The sequence below is a fragment of the Prunus avium genome, chromosome 4 (assembly GCF_965620075.1).
Source record: "Prunus avium chromosome 4, drPruAviu1.hap1.1, whole genome shotgun sequence".
Taxonomy (NCBI): domain Eukaryota; kingdom Viridiplantae; phylum Streptophyta; class Magnoliopsida; order Rosales; family Rosaceae; genus Prunus; species Prunus avium.
The window spans coordinates 20,449,151-20,464,909 of record NC_142287.1 but is presented as its reverse complement, the minus strand read 5'-3'; the positions used below and the strand labels follow the sequence as shown (position 1 = coordinate 20,464,909).

The 15,759-nt window shown below is 38.7% G+C and overlaps 1 protein-coding gene across 1 annotated transcript; it reads right to left on the bottom strand.

The window, feature by feature from the left end:
* Nucleotides 1-296: 296 nt before the first annotated feature.
* On the bottom strand, nt 297-10,460 carry LOC110747973 (uncharacterized). Its single transcript, XM_088252340.1, has 9 exons — nt 9,976-10,460; nt 6,557-7,688; nt 6,007-6,282; nt 4,845-5,900; nt 3,887-4,564; nt 3,091-3,734; nt 2,018-2,978; nt 1,295-1,936; nt 297-1,159 (listed from the first exon to the last, which is right to left on the bottom strand). The coding sequence occupies exons 1-9, from the start codon at nt 10,458-10,460 to the stop codon at nt 494-496; spliced, it is 6,540 nt and encodes a 2,179-aa protein (XP_088108466.1). The 3' UTR covers nt 297-493.
* Nucleotides 10,461-15,759: the final 5,299 nt, after the last annotated feature.

Sequence of the window (15,759 nt, the reverse complement as noted above, 5' to 3'; positions counted from 1 at the left end):
CTGCTCTTCCTGCTGAAACAGTTCTCAAGCTAAATGGCGACTTTAAACTCTGATTTACCATTCACAAACAATAGACCCAAGGCTGTGGAGAACAAAAGACCGGCCTTCATTATACCCGCACCAATTGAATTGTGATCGAATATAATTAGAGGCCTTCATCATACCCACAAATAAAAATCATGCTACTTGTACGAGCACGTATATATCTCTTTGAATTATTTCAAGGATAATCCACAACGGTGGCTTAGACTTATATTAAACCTAGTGCTTTAAGGAATTAAACGACAGAAGAGGACATGAAATCAATCCTCAATTATTTCAAATACAGGACACAACCAAACACCTAATATTGCATGCATGCCTTTAAGAAACGACACGTCTTTACTAACAAACATTTTATTCCTAACAGTTCAAGATAATGCAGACCCTATGGTTTTTATTTAAACTAGAGTAACCATGGTGAACCAGCTCATATCTCAAATACATCCGCAGCCTATTCCTGAACTTGTTTACCCTTGTCTTTAGGCTTATTAGGACCCTCGGCTCCTTCCAATCTTTCATGGTGAGCGTCCTGGACGAAGCTGTCTGCTCTGCTAGGTACTGCCTCGCTCCCACCATCATGGTATTGCTGATCATTTGTTTCTTGATTGACAAGTAACGAGGTCATTCTGATACAGTGCTGCTTAAACTCTTCCTCATCATGCTGATATACTAGACGGAAACCACAACTTTGCGCTGACAACCTTCCCCTATCGCTTGCAAATGAAGCCTCCAAGTGGCTACCCCCATTCAACTGATCTAGAAACCAATTTCGTGGTATATAGGTCAGCCAAATGAACCCTCCATCACATAACCACTTGAATTCTTCGCAAGTTGTTCGGTAGCTGTGGGGAGATTCCAATATAGTGTTCTCAGTTTCCAAGTGACAAATGAGGTAGTGAGCAGTTTCTGCATCCAATTTGTCTAGGGAGACAGTTGGATAGTCAAGGTGTGAGAAAAATGCACAAAGAGCCAGACCCATCCAATTTCTGTCACTACAGAGAGATGGCGGTAACTGGATTTTCAATGAAGGACCACTGTTGTGATGAGGACTGAACCACTCTAGAATTTCAGTACTTGGAGGGAAAGTTGCATTAAATATCGAGTCACGATCAAAGTCCTACAAAATATAAAAATCAAGTAATGATATCCAACTCTAATCACCAATGTGTGTGTGTGTGTGTGTGTGTGTGTGTGTGTGTGAGAGAGAGAGAGAGAGAGAGAGAGAGAGAGAGAGAAAGAGAGAGAAAGAGACCTTAACATATGGTCCTTGGGGCATATGATATTGATGTGGATCTTCTTGAGAAAGACCTTCCTCAAATTGACGGAAAAGATCCTCATTGTCGAAGGAGATATAGGATTGGATTATTGCTTGCTTAAATTCTTCCTCGTCTTCCTCGTCTTGCTTGCTCATACAGCGCCGCATAAACCCCTCATCATGCTGGTATACGGGACGGAAACCACACCTTTTCGCATACAGCCCTGCCCTGTCGCTTGCAAATGAAGCATCCAAGTGACTGCATCCATTCAACTGATCTTGAAACCACTTCCGTGGTATATAGGTCAGCCAAATGAATCCTCTATCTTCTAACCACTTTAATTCATGGCCAGTTGATCGATAGGAGTGGAGAGAATATTCCAAACTAGTGTTGTCAGTTTCCAAGTGACAAATCAGGTTGTGAGGATTTTCTGAATCGAAGTTGTCTAGGGAGGCAGTTGGATTCTCAAGGTCTGAGAAATATGCATAAAGCGCCAGTCCTGTCCAATTTCTCTGACTACATAGAGATGGAGGCAACAGGATTCGCACTGAAGAATCACTGACGTGAAAAAGATACCACTCTAGAATTTCGGTAATCGGACGGAAAATTGCGTGGAGTATGATGTCTCGATTAAAGTCCTACAAAATATAAAAATTAAGTAATGTTATTGGATTCAGATAGCTGATGTGGGAGAGAAAAAAGGAGAGAGTGAGAGAGACCTGAACATGGTGTGGTTGGGGCGTATGATCTTGATTTGGCTGCTCGGGAGAGTGACCTTCAACAAACTGACGGATGGGATCCGCATTGTCAAAGAAGGAGGTCCAGGATTGGATTATTGCTTGCTTAAATTCCTCCTCGTCTTGCTGGTATATGAGACCGATACCAGACCTTTCCACTGTCAAGGATGGGCAATTGTTGTAAATTTTGGGCACTACAATATCAGAATTAGCAACACCAAACTCTGGTAGAAAAACACGGGGTATGTAGGTCACCCAAATAAATCCCCGCACATGTAACCACTTGAATTTCTCTTTTGTTATGGAACACATGGCGACTGGATTCAAGCAATATTCACCCATTCTCAAGTGACACAAAAGTTTGACAGTGATTTGGGAGCCCAGATCTTCAAGGGTGGCAGTTGGATGCTCATGGACTGAAAAAGAAGCAATTATAACAAGGCCCCTCCAATTTTTATCATCATACAGCTTTGGAGGTATTTCTAGTCCTTCCCCGGGTGACATAGTAGTCCAATGTTTGAAACACTCTAGATATTCCTTCCGAGGGAAACAAAAATTGTATGTGTTCCGAGGATCGAAATGCTTGAAAACAGAAATTTTATCTCCTTTAAGACTGAGTGTTGCCACCTGGGACTTTTGAAGGTAAGCCTGTAGGTACCTTTTCCATTGTGCTGGACTATAGCTTCCATAGAGTTGAGTCTCAGCCAATACATGTACATGACCAACCAACAACGACAACGGAGGTGGAGCATCTTCTTCTGCAATCTTTTGTTGGGTAGAATCCCTGTTGGCAAACGTTAAGCATTTTGAGTGGACTATTATTACTTCACCACAATCCTCGACATCCTGCTTTCGTTTGAGATAGCATCTATACTTGTGCAGTATTGAAGTAAAATCCTGTTCTGGTATCAGAAACTCTTGTCCAGATTCAGCTAACCGTTGCCTATACGTACAACTTATATTAGTCCAAGTAATTTAAAGACATTAAAATATTTTGCCAGGATTGAGAGAATTTAAATATATAAACAATCAACACACACAGATATATATATGACCTTTGGATCCTCATGGAATCAGGAGCGATGGGCATTTCTCTTTCCTCTGCATTATTATTGCCCATAGTTTTGTCTTCCTGCTGAAGGCGATTTTCCATTGTTTGTGCAGAAAAGGCTTGGGCATACGCACAAAGCTCATCAAGCATATCTGACCTCCCCAATGTCAACTCAGTTAATGAATGGATCAAGCCTCCCAAGTCTTCCTCGTATACTAAACGGGCTCCACAGAGTTCAACCTCCACCGCTGAGTTGGTGGTTCTAAAGAATGCCCTAATAACCTGACATTGACTCCACACATGTTGTTGAAAATACACACGTGGCACGTGTAACACAACAAGTTCATGGGACCTTGTAACTTTCTGGGGGAAGGGATTGTTTATCTCGACACATCTTGGTATTCTACTGCTTTCTTGGTCACACAAATCAACACAAAGGAAGGACGGAAGATGGAAGAGACTCGAAATGGATTGACGCCAAGAAAATATAACATATAGTTCTAATCCTACCCATCTGCTTTCATCAAACAAGTTTTGAGGAAGTTCACACAGTGCTACATTCCCCAAGTAGTGATTGTCGAACCAGTTCGGAATTACTACTTCATGACGAAAGCTAAAAAATAAATCCTTCTTGCGTCCATTGTGGCCCTGTCGATGTAAAGCGCACAAGTAATTAATTAATTAATGGTTAAGACCTTCAAAAATCAACTGCCTTAAACATAAATTTTGATTTTTGTCCTTTGTCAAGTACATTATTCTAACACACACGCATATATAGAGATGGAGACGGAGGGAGTAACCTCATAGAGCTTTGAAAGCAACGATTGTACTGGTTGGATGCTAGAATCAGTACTAGCTGTGGTAGAGCTGCCGCTGCTGCTGCCCTGATTCACATTTGAAGTTGATGGTGGTTCCCGTAGACGGTAATCAAGTTTCGTCACGTCACCAGAACTTTCCAATTTCATCACCTCATCTAACATATGCTTACAATGTGGACCAAAATTCGAATTGAGGTGTTGATTAGCAGTCTGACTTAAATCGTGGGCAAATTTTTCCGCATCTCGATGGGAGATTAAACGTATTCCGCACCCTTTCACTTCCAAACTGGGTCGATTTTTTGAGACTGAAGCTTGAAGTACTCCTTCGCTTGCTTTTTTCAAATTCCCTGCAAATTTGCGTGCTGGCTCATAGCAACAAACTGCATGTGACCCAACTATGAAGTTTTCAAAGTTTCCAATGACTCCTCGATTTTGAAGACGACCATCCAAGGTGTGAAAATGATAGAACGTCTCTTCCATTTCCGAACTCTGCTCAAGAATTTCGAAAAACACAAAAAGGACAACTCCCATCCATATACTATCTTCTGGATCTGATAGTTGGATTGTTACAGAATTCCCACTCGAATACTCACTGCACCAGTAAGGAATTCTAGTATACGGAACGCGAATTTCAAATTCTTGCTGACGATTAATCAGATCCTGTACAAAATAAGAAAAACAATAACATTATATACATATATATACACACACATATATCATGTATGTATGAGCAGCCCCAGGATCCCTTTTTACAATTCACCAAAAGAGGTCGTAGGTGATCCAACCTGATATAGGATCATTATATGTATGTATTTATATATATAGAAAATTCCCCTATTGGGCTGGAACTGGAAGGCGCCTTAAGGAAACTTACAAATGTATATATGTTGAGAGAGAGAGAGAGAGAGAGAGAGAGAGAGAGAGAGAGAGAGGGAGAGACCTCAAAGTATTTTGGAAAGAATTGTTCAAGATGCTCTTCATGAATTGGCAGTGGGTGGTGGATTATCTCATTTTCAACTCCTTCTGATTCTCGGCAATCTATGAAATAGATACCCTCATCAGAAGTCCATACGTTCAGGGTTTTTGGATAGTTTGTCTGCGAAGGACAACCATGTGCATCCAAATGTTTTAGGCTCAATGGAAGAGGTTCTGGCAACAATCGCAGATTGCAACACTTGAACAAGGTAAGTTCTCTAAGCTCAGAAAGTTGAGATATGCTTTTAGGTATGCTCTCAAAATTGTTTTCACTCAAACCCAAACTCCGCAATGAGGATAAGCATATGCCAATATCATCAGGAATTGCTCCTTCTCCTAGACCGCATCCGCTAAGATTTAAGTATACCAAAGAGGGTAAACCCGAGAACGAGTAAGGGAGCTGCAAACCTGTACAACCAAATAAACATAACCGTTGGAGGTTCTTCAGAAGTAAAATAGAAGGCAATCTTCTTATGGCAGTTTGACAGGCATCAAGCTCTTTTAAAAGTTCCAGGCTCCCTATGTTTTCTGGCAGTTGGTCAATCAGTGAGCACCCTGACAGATATAGACATTCCAAGGATGCCAAACTGCAAATGATGCTTGGAACACTCAAAAGGTTCTTGCATTCTCTTAGATTTAACACAGTAAGGCCAGTCAAGTGCTTGATTGATAGCGGCAACTCCCTTACCCCGGTCCCATCTAAATGAAGTTCTGACAAGTGTCCCATGTTTCCCACAATCTCTGGAAACCTTTCGAGTCTTGAACATCCTGAAAGAACAAAATTTTGAAGAGATTCCAAGCAAATGGAGTGGGGAAGGCTCTCTAGACATTCACAACCCTTCAAGTTCAACGAAACCAGATGTTGGAGATCCCAAATTTTTGGGTGAAGCTCTGATAACTTTTCACAACCTTCAAGAGTCAAACCCACAAGATTTGGGACCTTACTGAAGTCTGGGGTCTTGGTCAAGCATTTGCAGTTGGAAAGATCGATTAGCGTCAACTTTTCCATCATAGGAAGGAGCTGTTATGAAGGCAAGAAAACAGTAGTAATTAAACAAACTTATTGTAGTAATTAGTTTTGAAATTAATAATTTCTGTCTAATTGAATGCAAGAAAAACATATATACCCTTTCATGCCATAGTTGTTTAATGCGACTATTAGGCAGCTTGAGTTCCACGAGGGCATAAGGTTGAAAACTTGGTGGTAGAGACTCTAAAGGATATTCATGCCATTCTAAAAGCCGTAACTCTTCAGAGGTAGTATATTCAAGACATTCAGAAAACTTGACATTACAAATCTTCAACAATCTTAGGTTGTCCATTTTTGAGAATGGATCAACATTTAACTTTATCTCTTTCTTTGCAGGCAAGCTTAGGAATATGCCTTGAACATCACTTGTTCCCTACACCATAAAATAATAAAGCTTCAAGTGTAAGATGTATAAGAATTATTGCATCTGCAAATGAGAAAATATTCATGCACATATATAGTAAATTTGGCTTTTCCCCTTCAAACTAATTTTTTCTTACCTGCAGCCCATTACCTTATTTTTTCTTACCGATTCATATATACAAGGCAGGACACATGCACATGTATAAGTCGTCTCACTTTGTTGATAGATCATATGGTAAATACATTGTATATACATGCATATGTAGCATCACTTGATATCTTACCATATTTTCCTCGAGTACATCATGAAGCCACCACTTGCTACGTTTATACTCCGAAATGTTCTCATTAACCCATAACCTGCTGCGCTCACCTGGCTTACAAGATTCTCCAAGAACAATGCTCCAACCCATTTGTTGTAGTAAATCATGCATCCACAGTCTGTTTCCTTTAATAATTTTAACTAGACATTTCTCCTGGAGGACACTAATACCGATTGTTGGATGAAATTCACAAGCATCCAAAATTTTAAGTACACGATCGTGATAATCTCCTTTGAAGAAACATGCAATGTCCAAGAAGATTTGCTTCTCTGTTTCGTCTAATCCATCGTAACTTATTCGAAGTGCAGGAAAAATGCCTTTGTCATCAGGATATTCTTTCAGTTTAGCAAATTTACTCTCCCATTGAGCTACCGTTTTCCCATACAAGGCGCGACCCAAAACTTCAAGAGCTAAAGGGAGGCCATTGCAATATTTGACAAAACCCTTGGACAGCTTTGTGTAGTCATCAGCCATCTCATGGCCTTTCTTGAAGGCTTTCTTACGGAAGAGCTGAAAGGCTTCTTCATCGTTCAGTTTCTCAACCTCATATTTGCCGCCCACTAAATCTACATATGGCTTCAACAATTGCTCATTTCTAGTCGTTATTATGACTCTGCTTCCTGGACCCAACCAACCCTTGTCAGCTAAAGCTTCTATTTGTTTATCATCATCAACATCGTCCAGAACAATAAGCACCTTTTTAGTACGCAGTCGTTTCTTCAATAAATTCATTCCCATACGGACATTATGTTTATGTATGTCATCCCCGGAGCAATGGAGCAGTTCTTCGAAAAGAACGTTCTGACTCTGTTCTTCAGATTTCTCTCTGACATTATGAACAAAGCAGCAAGTTTGAAACTTGCTGCAGATCTTGTTATACACTAGTTCCGCCAGAGTTGTCTTGCCAATGCCTCCCATCCCCCAAATTCCTATGGTGCGAACTTTAACACACTCCTTAAGATCCAACAACGACTCCATTTTCTGTATACGAGGACCCATTCCAATTAAATCATCGTGGTTAGCACTTGGCGGCATGCAGGTCAATTTATTTGAAATCTCTTTAGATATTTCTTGAGTAACTTCTGATTCACTCCTGCAAACATAATAAAAATTAAATATAAAAAATTAGATATAAATCTAAAAGTATTAGGGTTCATCAGAAATAACCAGAGTAATTTTATTTTTGGATGCACCCTCAGGGTTTTGTTTATGGGAACTCACGAGCAACTTCCCAGTGGGTCACCTGTCCTGGGATTGCTCTAGCCCAAACTTGCTTAACTTCGAAGTTCCCATGGAATTCGAAGCCAGTGAGCTCCCAAAAAGCCTCGTGCTAGATGGAGGTGGGCATGTACATATAAGGCACATCACCCCCTCTCCATTGGTCGATTTGGGATGTCACAATCCTCCCTTAAGGGCCCGACGTCCTCGTCGGCACACTCGCACCACATGGCAAAGTGGCTCTGATACCATTCTGTCATATCCTGGATCAGCTCCGCCGTAGCACGATATTATCCGCTTTGGGCCCCCCCTTGCCCTCACAGTTTTGTTTCTAGAAACTCACGAGCAACTTCCCAGTGGGTCACCCATCCTGGGATTGCTTTAACCCAAACTCGCTTAACTTTGGAGTTCCCATGGAATCCGAAGCCAGTGAGCTCCCAAAAGGCCTCGTGCTAGATGGAGGTGAGCATGTACATATAAGGCATATCACCCTCTCTCCGTTGGTCGATGTGGGATGTCACAATAGTAACTTGGCAAACAATAAAAAACTTTCCATAGTAAGCTAATAAGTCGGCCAATATTTATGGTTCCCATTTTTCAAAAATTTTAATGTGTTTTTAACCCTCAATAACTTCTTATATTTTCAACAATTTTTTAAAATACAAGCGATAACCTAAATTACAAGGGGAAGTGGTGTTTTTAAGGTACACTAGATACAACCAAGATGTCATGGGGATTTGAACCTAAGATTACCGATCTGTAAACATATGATATATCAATTGTCTCTCTCAAACCCTAGCCTCCCTTCTCTCTCTCTCTCTCTCTCTCAAATCTCTTTTGCTTTGTTCTAGGGAGGGGGAAGGAGGCCACTCCTCCTCCTCTCTCCCTCTCTCTCTTTTCCTTACCTTCCCACTTATTTTCCCATTCCCCATCTACTAGATTTGGGGTTTTTGTTGGTTGGTGTTTTAGTTGTATGGAGATTGGCTACAATCTCCATGGTGTTCTCTGTCTCCAAGGTGGCGATGGGGTCTGTGGTGACGGTAGTGGCACTGTGATTCATGCTTGGTTTGTTCATACATGCAACTTTTATGCCGAAATTTCTCTGGCCTTTTGTGGCTTGTATCTGGATTAACCCTTTGTGGTTACTATACTTCCATATTCGTATTAGCCCTTTGTGGGTATTTGTAAATACAATTATCTTTTTTCTCTTTTTTTTATTTTAAAAAAGACAATTTATCTGTAAGTCAATGTCATTTTCTACTCGGTTAGATCTCGTTGACTATATTGTCAACACCTTAATTATTATATGATTGTTTATTTTAGGTCAACACTTATTCAATTTGACATATTCAATAATTATCACATTTAATATTAGATCTATAATGTCAAACATCTATAATTATCACATTAGTTTTTAGTTTTTATTATTCATCTTTCTTTTCTCTTTCTCACCTTCTTGTTTCCTATAGATAGTTGTTTTATGGTGTAGATATGTTGTAAGCATGGATATTTTGATTAGCAGTTGCATGATATTTAAGTATGTTGTTCTTGAAATTGTTTCATCCTATAGATCATATACGTATTGAGTGTGCTCGCCCTACTTTCTTGTGTGTGTTTACATAAATTCAGTTTTTTTAAGAATGTTTTTCAACCTTTAACATAGGTTTATTATTTTATTTTCCAAACTATGATATATAGGTTTATTATTTGATTTTCCAAATCTACAAACGATTGAGGGAGGGGAAATTCAGACATGAGATTTTGGGTGCAGGAGTAAATGCCCTTAACTACTGGAGCTACAAGCCCCTTACTTCCAAACCTATATTGTAGGTATTTTATGTTCTTGCAAATGCCTTAATATGACTTTTATTATTTTCCTATTTATTAGTTGTGAATATATTTATTGTTGTTCAAATATAATTCATAATTCAAATTTCGAATTAGTAAAGATGCATAAAATCAGGATGTCAGTTTCTTTCATATTTATTTCATATGGCAAAATGAGTAATAAATATCATGAGATACCAAAGCTAGTTAGTGCCCGTATCGTTATTGTGCCAAACATCATCTTCAAGTTTCAGTATTTTGTTAATGGGCATATATATACAAGATAAGAATACTCTAAAGTTTCAAATAATTGAAGAAGTATAAATATTATTTACCTGTCTTTATCCAAAACCCATCCCCATATATCGGCTATTTCCCCTAAAGCTTTCCTCCACTTGTCAACCTTCTCCATATCGCCCTTGAAAACTTTTTCATGTTCAGCAAAGGCCTCGCCAAACTTACCAGTTTGATTTCCGACCTCGGATTCTGTTACGTGATAGAAAACCGGGAAAATTTGGAGTTCCTTCTCTTTCTTGCAATCAACAATATGTGCAAGTTCATCCAAACACCACGTTGAAGAAGCATAATCTCTTGAAAGAATGACGACTGCAAACCTCGATTCTTCAATTGCTTTCATGAGTTCTGGGCCAATGGGTTTTCCCCTCTTCAGTTTTTCATCATCCATGAAGGTATCAATTCCTTTCTCTATCAAAGCATGGTATAAATGGCTCGTAAAACTTTGGCGGGTGTCCTCACCCCTAAAACTGAGAAACACATCATGTGTCAATATTTTAGGGGTTGAAGAAGCCGATGAAGGCATTTCGGTGCAGTCGAATCAAAACTGATGCAGTAGGTCGTACAAGAAAAGTAAGAGACAAAGAAGAAGAAGATCGAGCAGGAAGAGAAAATGAGGAGGAGCAGGAGGATGAAGATGAAACAATGATGTTGATCGATGGAAGGCAATGGATGAGAGATGGAGTTCTATTGCTTTGGGCAAACAAGGCTTGAATATTAGTGGGATATTTATAAGCAATTAAGCAGAGTCTGGCTGATCAAGGGACCAAGAAAATTATTATGTCTAGTTAATATAACATTATCTTACGACTAAACATGTTCATTTATTCGCCAGGTGTGACAAGAAATGGGAACACCAGAAGATTATGCATAATCAATTGCCAATCAAGTGATATATATATATATACACACATAACATTTTATATTGGAAATACAATCAATAGATGCTGATCATGTTACACATGATCAAATATTATATTGCCAGGTGTTACAAAAAATATTAATACTAGGTTTTTCTTTTCGTTGACATTATAGTGAAACATTTGATGAGTTGCTCATACTAATTTCCACCTTCTGGGAACGTACGGGAAACTGAGAAACTATGATCAAGGGATCAAGTAAATTATTATTTCTAGTTGATAACACATTATCTTATGACTAAACATGTTGATCATTTATTCGCCACGTGGGACATGAAATGGGAACACCCGAACATTATGCATAATCAATTGCCAATCAAGTGATATATATATATATATATATTGGAAATACAATCAATAGATGCTGATCATGTTACACATGATCAAATATTATATTGCCTATACAAAAAACTATTAATACTAGGTTTTTCTTTTCGTTGACGTTATAGTGAAATATTTGATGGGTTACAAAGAAAAATCAGAGGGGAAGAATTAAAATAAAATAAAATAGAACGCGCTTCACGTGCTCTGCTCCTTCCCTTCCTTTTTCACACTTTTCTTGTTGCTTCTCTTTGTGACCGTTACCACCGCTCAAGGTGGGGTTTGCAATGCCAGAGTTTGTCTTCTCTACCGACATGAGTCGCTCTGTCAAAGAGGGCCCAGTTGTTGGTGAGAAGAGAGCTCGTACTCACGAGATGATGGATGTTGGTGGATTGGATTCAGATGACCCTCCTCCCCCTTTGCCTCCAATTTCGATGAGTTTCAAAGATAAGGTTTCTAGAGATTTTGGCATGGCTAAGGATCAATTGGTGATTGGTGATGATGATTTTGTCATCAAGCAAAGGGCGATTTCTTCAATTCAATTTTCTGATAAAGTTAAGAGTTGTCTGTATAGGCCATGGCGCACTTCTGTAATTCTTAAGCTTATGGGTCAGCCTCTGTCTTACACTTTCTTGAGGACTCGTCTTTTTCATAAGTGGGATCTTAAGGGTTCGATGAGCCTAATCGATTTAGAGAATAATTATTTCATTGCTAAGTTCCTATTAGTGGAAGATATGTTGTATGTTATCTCTGGTGGTCCTTGGCAAATTAGTGGGCAATATGTGGTCACTTAACAATGGAAGCCTGGTTTTAATGCCAAAGAGGAAAAAATCACTCATATGACTGCTTGGGTTCAGATTAACGGCTTGAATGTGGAGTATTTTCGCTCTGATGTTATGGAGAAGATTGGGAATCTTAGTGGCACCACTGTAAAGGTAGATGCTCATACCATGAGTCAAGCTCGAGGTAAATTTGGTAAGAGTCTGTGTTAAACTTGATTTAGCTAAACCTCTAACCCCTTTCATTGAGGTGGAAGGTCATTCTTAGGGGGTTGTGTATGAGGGAATGCAATTGGTCTGTTTTGAATGTGGGCGTTATGGTCATGGTAGAGACTCTTGCCCTGTTATAATGCAAGCCAAAAAACATGAGTCAAATTCAGGTCATGCTGAGAATATGGAGGTTAATACTTTGGATAAGAGTGGTGATCTCCGTGTTAATAATCCTGTTATTAAAGATGCTGAGATTCTAGCTAAGATGCATGGGCAGTGGATGTTATGAAACCAAGAAATTTTAATAAAAAGAAGGTGGTGAGTGATTCAGGGAAGGCTTCTAAGTTAGATAAATTGAACTCAAAGGAGTCTGGGTCTAAGGATGCTGATATCTTCTCTAGGTCCAGGTTCAATGTTCTCTTTGAGAAGGATAGTGGAAAGGATGATATGGAAGGGTTTACTCCTATTAGCTCAAGAAGGAATGTGAAGTCTGTCACTCCTTCTGGTTCTAGTCTATCTTCTAAGGCTAAAATTTTGTGTGTGAACATAGGAGTGGACTTATAACATTTATATAGTATTAAGACGTTTATACAATGGCCTATTATCTGCCCAGTCAGCACACTAACCTTGGTCATGACCTTACCCTTTTCCTACCCATTAGCAGAAGAATAATGGGTCATTCTTGATTCAGCGCTGCCCAAATGTGGGAGGTTTCATACAGAAGGACAAATTTTTTTAGTATTTGGACAATAATCGCCTTATTCCTTTTTAGATTGCCTGAGAAGGCTTCTTCACATACTGACAAAAATTTCATATTTTGCTTTATGTATAGTGCCAACAAGTTTGGACTGATGATGCATCTGCTAGGATGATCTCTTCACATGGACTTCATGCATTTGCTGCTATGGCTTCATTATAAATCCATCATGTTGTCTATATTGTGTAGCTCTTCTTTTCCTAAGTTGTTTCAGTACGAGTCGTCATTATCTTCTGCTTCTGACTGATATGCTATTTGGTTGAACAGTTCATCAAAAAATCGTTCTCCTTTCTTGCTTATCCTGAAGCTATATATTTCAGCTCGTCTATCTTGCTTGGTTGGAATATTTATATCTAAAGACTTTGTTGAACTAAGCAACTCATCATGAGAAATAATTATACCATGTCGTGCTCTATTTGGGTAAAAATTATATTTAAATCACTTTAGAGGTATACTAGTGAAATCTAATTTTACATTTTTCTGAAGAGGGAGATTAAAATTTATTACTTCTTTTATTTTGGAAGAAAATGAAGATCAGTGATCACTACTTTCAGCATAAAAAGTTGACTTAAGTAACCATACTATGCTAAGAATCCTGAAGTAATAAGATACTTCTCTATATTCACTAGTAAAAAAAACCCCTTGCGCGACCAAACTTTGCGCGACGAAACACAATTCGTCACACAAAGTGACTTTGCGCGACGAAAATTAAACTTTGTCACGCAAAGTCTTACGCGACTAAATTTTGCGCAACGAAATACAAATCGTCGCACAAAGTCACTTTGCGCGACAAAACTTTGCGCGACGACAAAGCATCGTCGCGAAAAGTAACTTTGCGCGACGAAACACTTAAATTCGTCGCGCAAAGTCTTGAGCGACGAAGTGTGGTTCGTCTCGTAAAGTCTTTTCAAAAATAAATTAAATAAAAAATTATTTTTAAAAATCTATGCATGACTTTGCGCGACGAAAGACAATAATTCGGTGCACAAAATCTTGCGCGACGAAGTGTAATTCGTCTCGCAAAGTCTTTACAAAAATAAATAAAATAAAAAATTATTTTTAAAAATTTTTGGATGACTTTGCGCGACGAAATAATAATCTTCGTCTTGCAAAGTGTTTACAAAAATAAATAAAATAAAAAATTATTTTTAAAATATTTTGGATGACTTTGCGCGACAAATAATAATCTTCGTCTCGCAAAGTCTGTACAAAAATAAATAAAATAAAAAAATTATTTTGTTAGAAACATATATTATTGTAGTTCGGATTGGGTTTTTGTTAGAAAATATATATTTTAAATTGACGATCGAATTGGTTCATTGTATTCATATAGGGTCAAGGAGTGTAGCTGTAAAAAATCATCAAAATCGAAATTGAAATAACCATTAAATCGTGAATTTTCGTTTATAACCGTCGAAAAATTTTGTCCTATTACTTGATCTCTGAATGTTGATTTTTTCCGATTTTTGGCGTATATGATCTCGAAGTATAAACAAACAAGTTTGACGGTTGGATCGTTGAAAATAGTTTCATAGAATACATATGCCATCAAAACAATATATTCATTAACAATTAAGAGTTTATTTATACTTTTGTTAAATGTAACATAAGATTTTGTGGTATCCACTAGTGTAAATATTTTAAATTGACGATCGAATTGATTCATTGTATTCATATAGGGTCAAGGAGTGTAGCTATAAAAAATCATCAAAATCAGAGTTGAAATAACCGTTAAATCATGATTTTTCGTTTATAACCATCGAAAAGTTTTGTCCTATTACTTGATCTTTGAATGTTTATTTCTTCCGATTTTTGGCGTATATGATCTCGAAGTGTAAACAAACAAGTTTGACGGTTGGATAGTTGAAACTAGTTTCGTAGAATGCGTATGCCATCAAAACAATATATTCTAGGGGTGGGAATTTATAATGAAAACCCGACCGAACCGGCCGAACCGGATCGGTTTTGGCAGGTTGGTTCGGTTTTTTTAATTAAAATTATTGAAATCGGCATAAACCCGAACCGGACCGATGGTGAACCGGTTTGAACCGGTTTGAAATTTTTTAAACCGGCAAAACCCGAACCGGACCGATTCCATTTAAATTGCCAAAAATTCAGACAAATGCCAAGATGGGTCGAACTCTGTCTGGAGTTCAGTTACAAAGCCCAATTACCACTGGACTAATGTGGCTTCTTGTGCAATGTGTGTATAATTGTATTATTTATTACAATCTAGAACATTTTAAAAAATAGTTAGGGTTGTTTTCCCTTTTCCACAAACTCTCCTTTTCTTTTTCTTTTCCTTCTCCCATCTCAGCTGTCATCCCCTCTTTCTTCTCTTCTCTCTCCATCCTTTTGTCATTCCTTCTTTCTTCTTTTATCTTTTATTTTTTTTCTTCTTTCTTCTTCCTCCCGCCGCTGCATCTTCTTCTTCTTCTTTTTTTTTTTTTTTTTGGGTAAATAGCTGCATCTTCTTCTTTTCTTCTTCTTCCTCCCCATACCCTCAACCACGAAGTGGTCCTCAAGCTGCTGGCTGCATCTTCTCCTTCTTCTTCTTTCCCTCTTCTCTCCATCTTCTTCTTTCCTTCTTCTTCCTCACCTTCTTCTTCTTCCTCCCCATACCCTCAACCAGGAAGTGGTCCTCAAGCTCTCAATCTCAGTTCAATCTCGCCGAACCAAACCAAACCGCACCGACTTCTCGGCGTGCCGATTGTAGTCGGTCTTGTATCTCCTCGGCGCGGCGGCGGTCTCCAAAATGGATATGCCGATGACCTCCGGTTCGGCGTACGGTTTGGGCCCAAACCCGACCCAACCCGCTGTTAGAAATGTGCCCTAAGA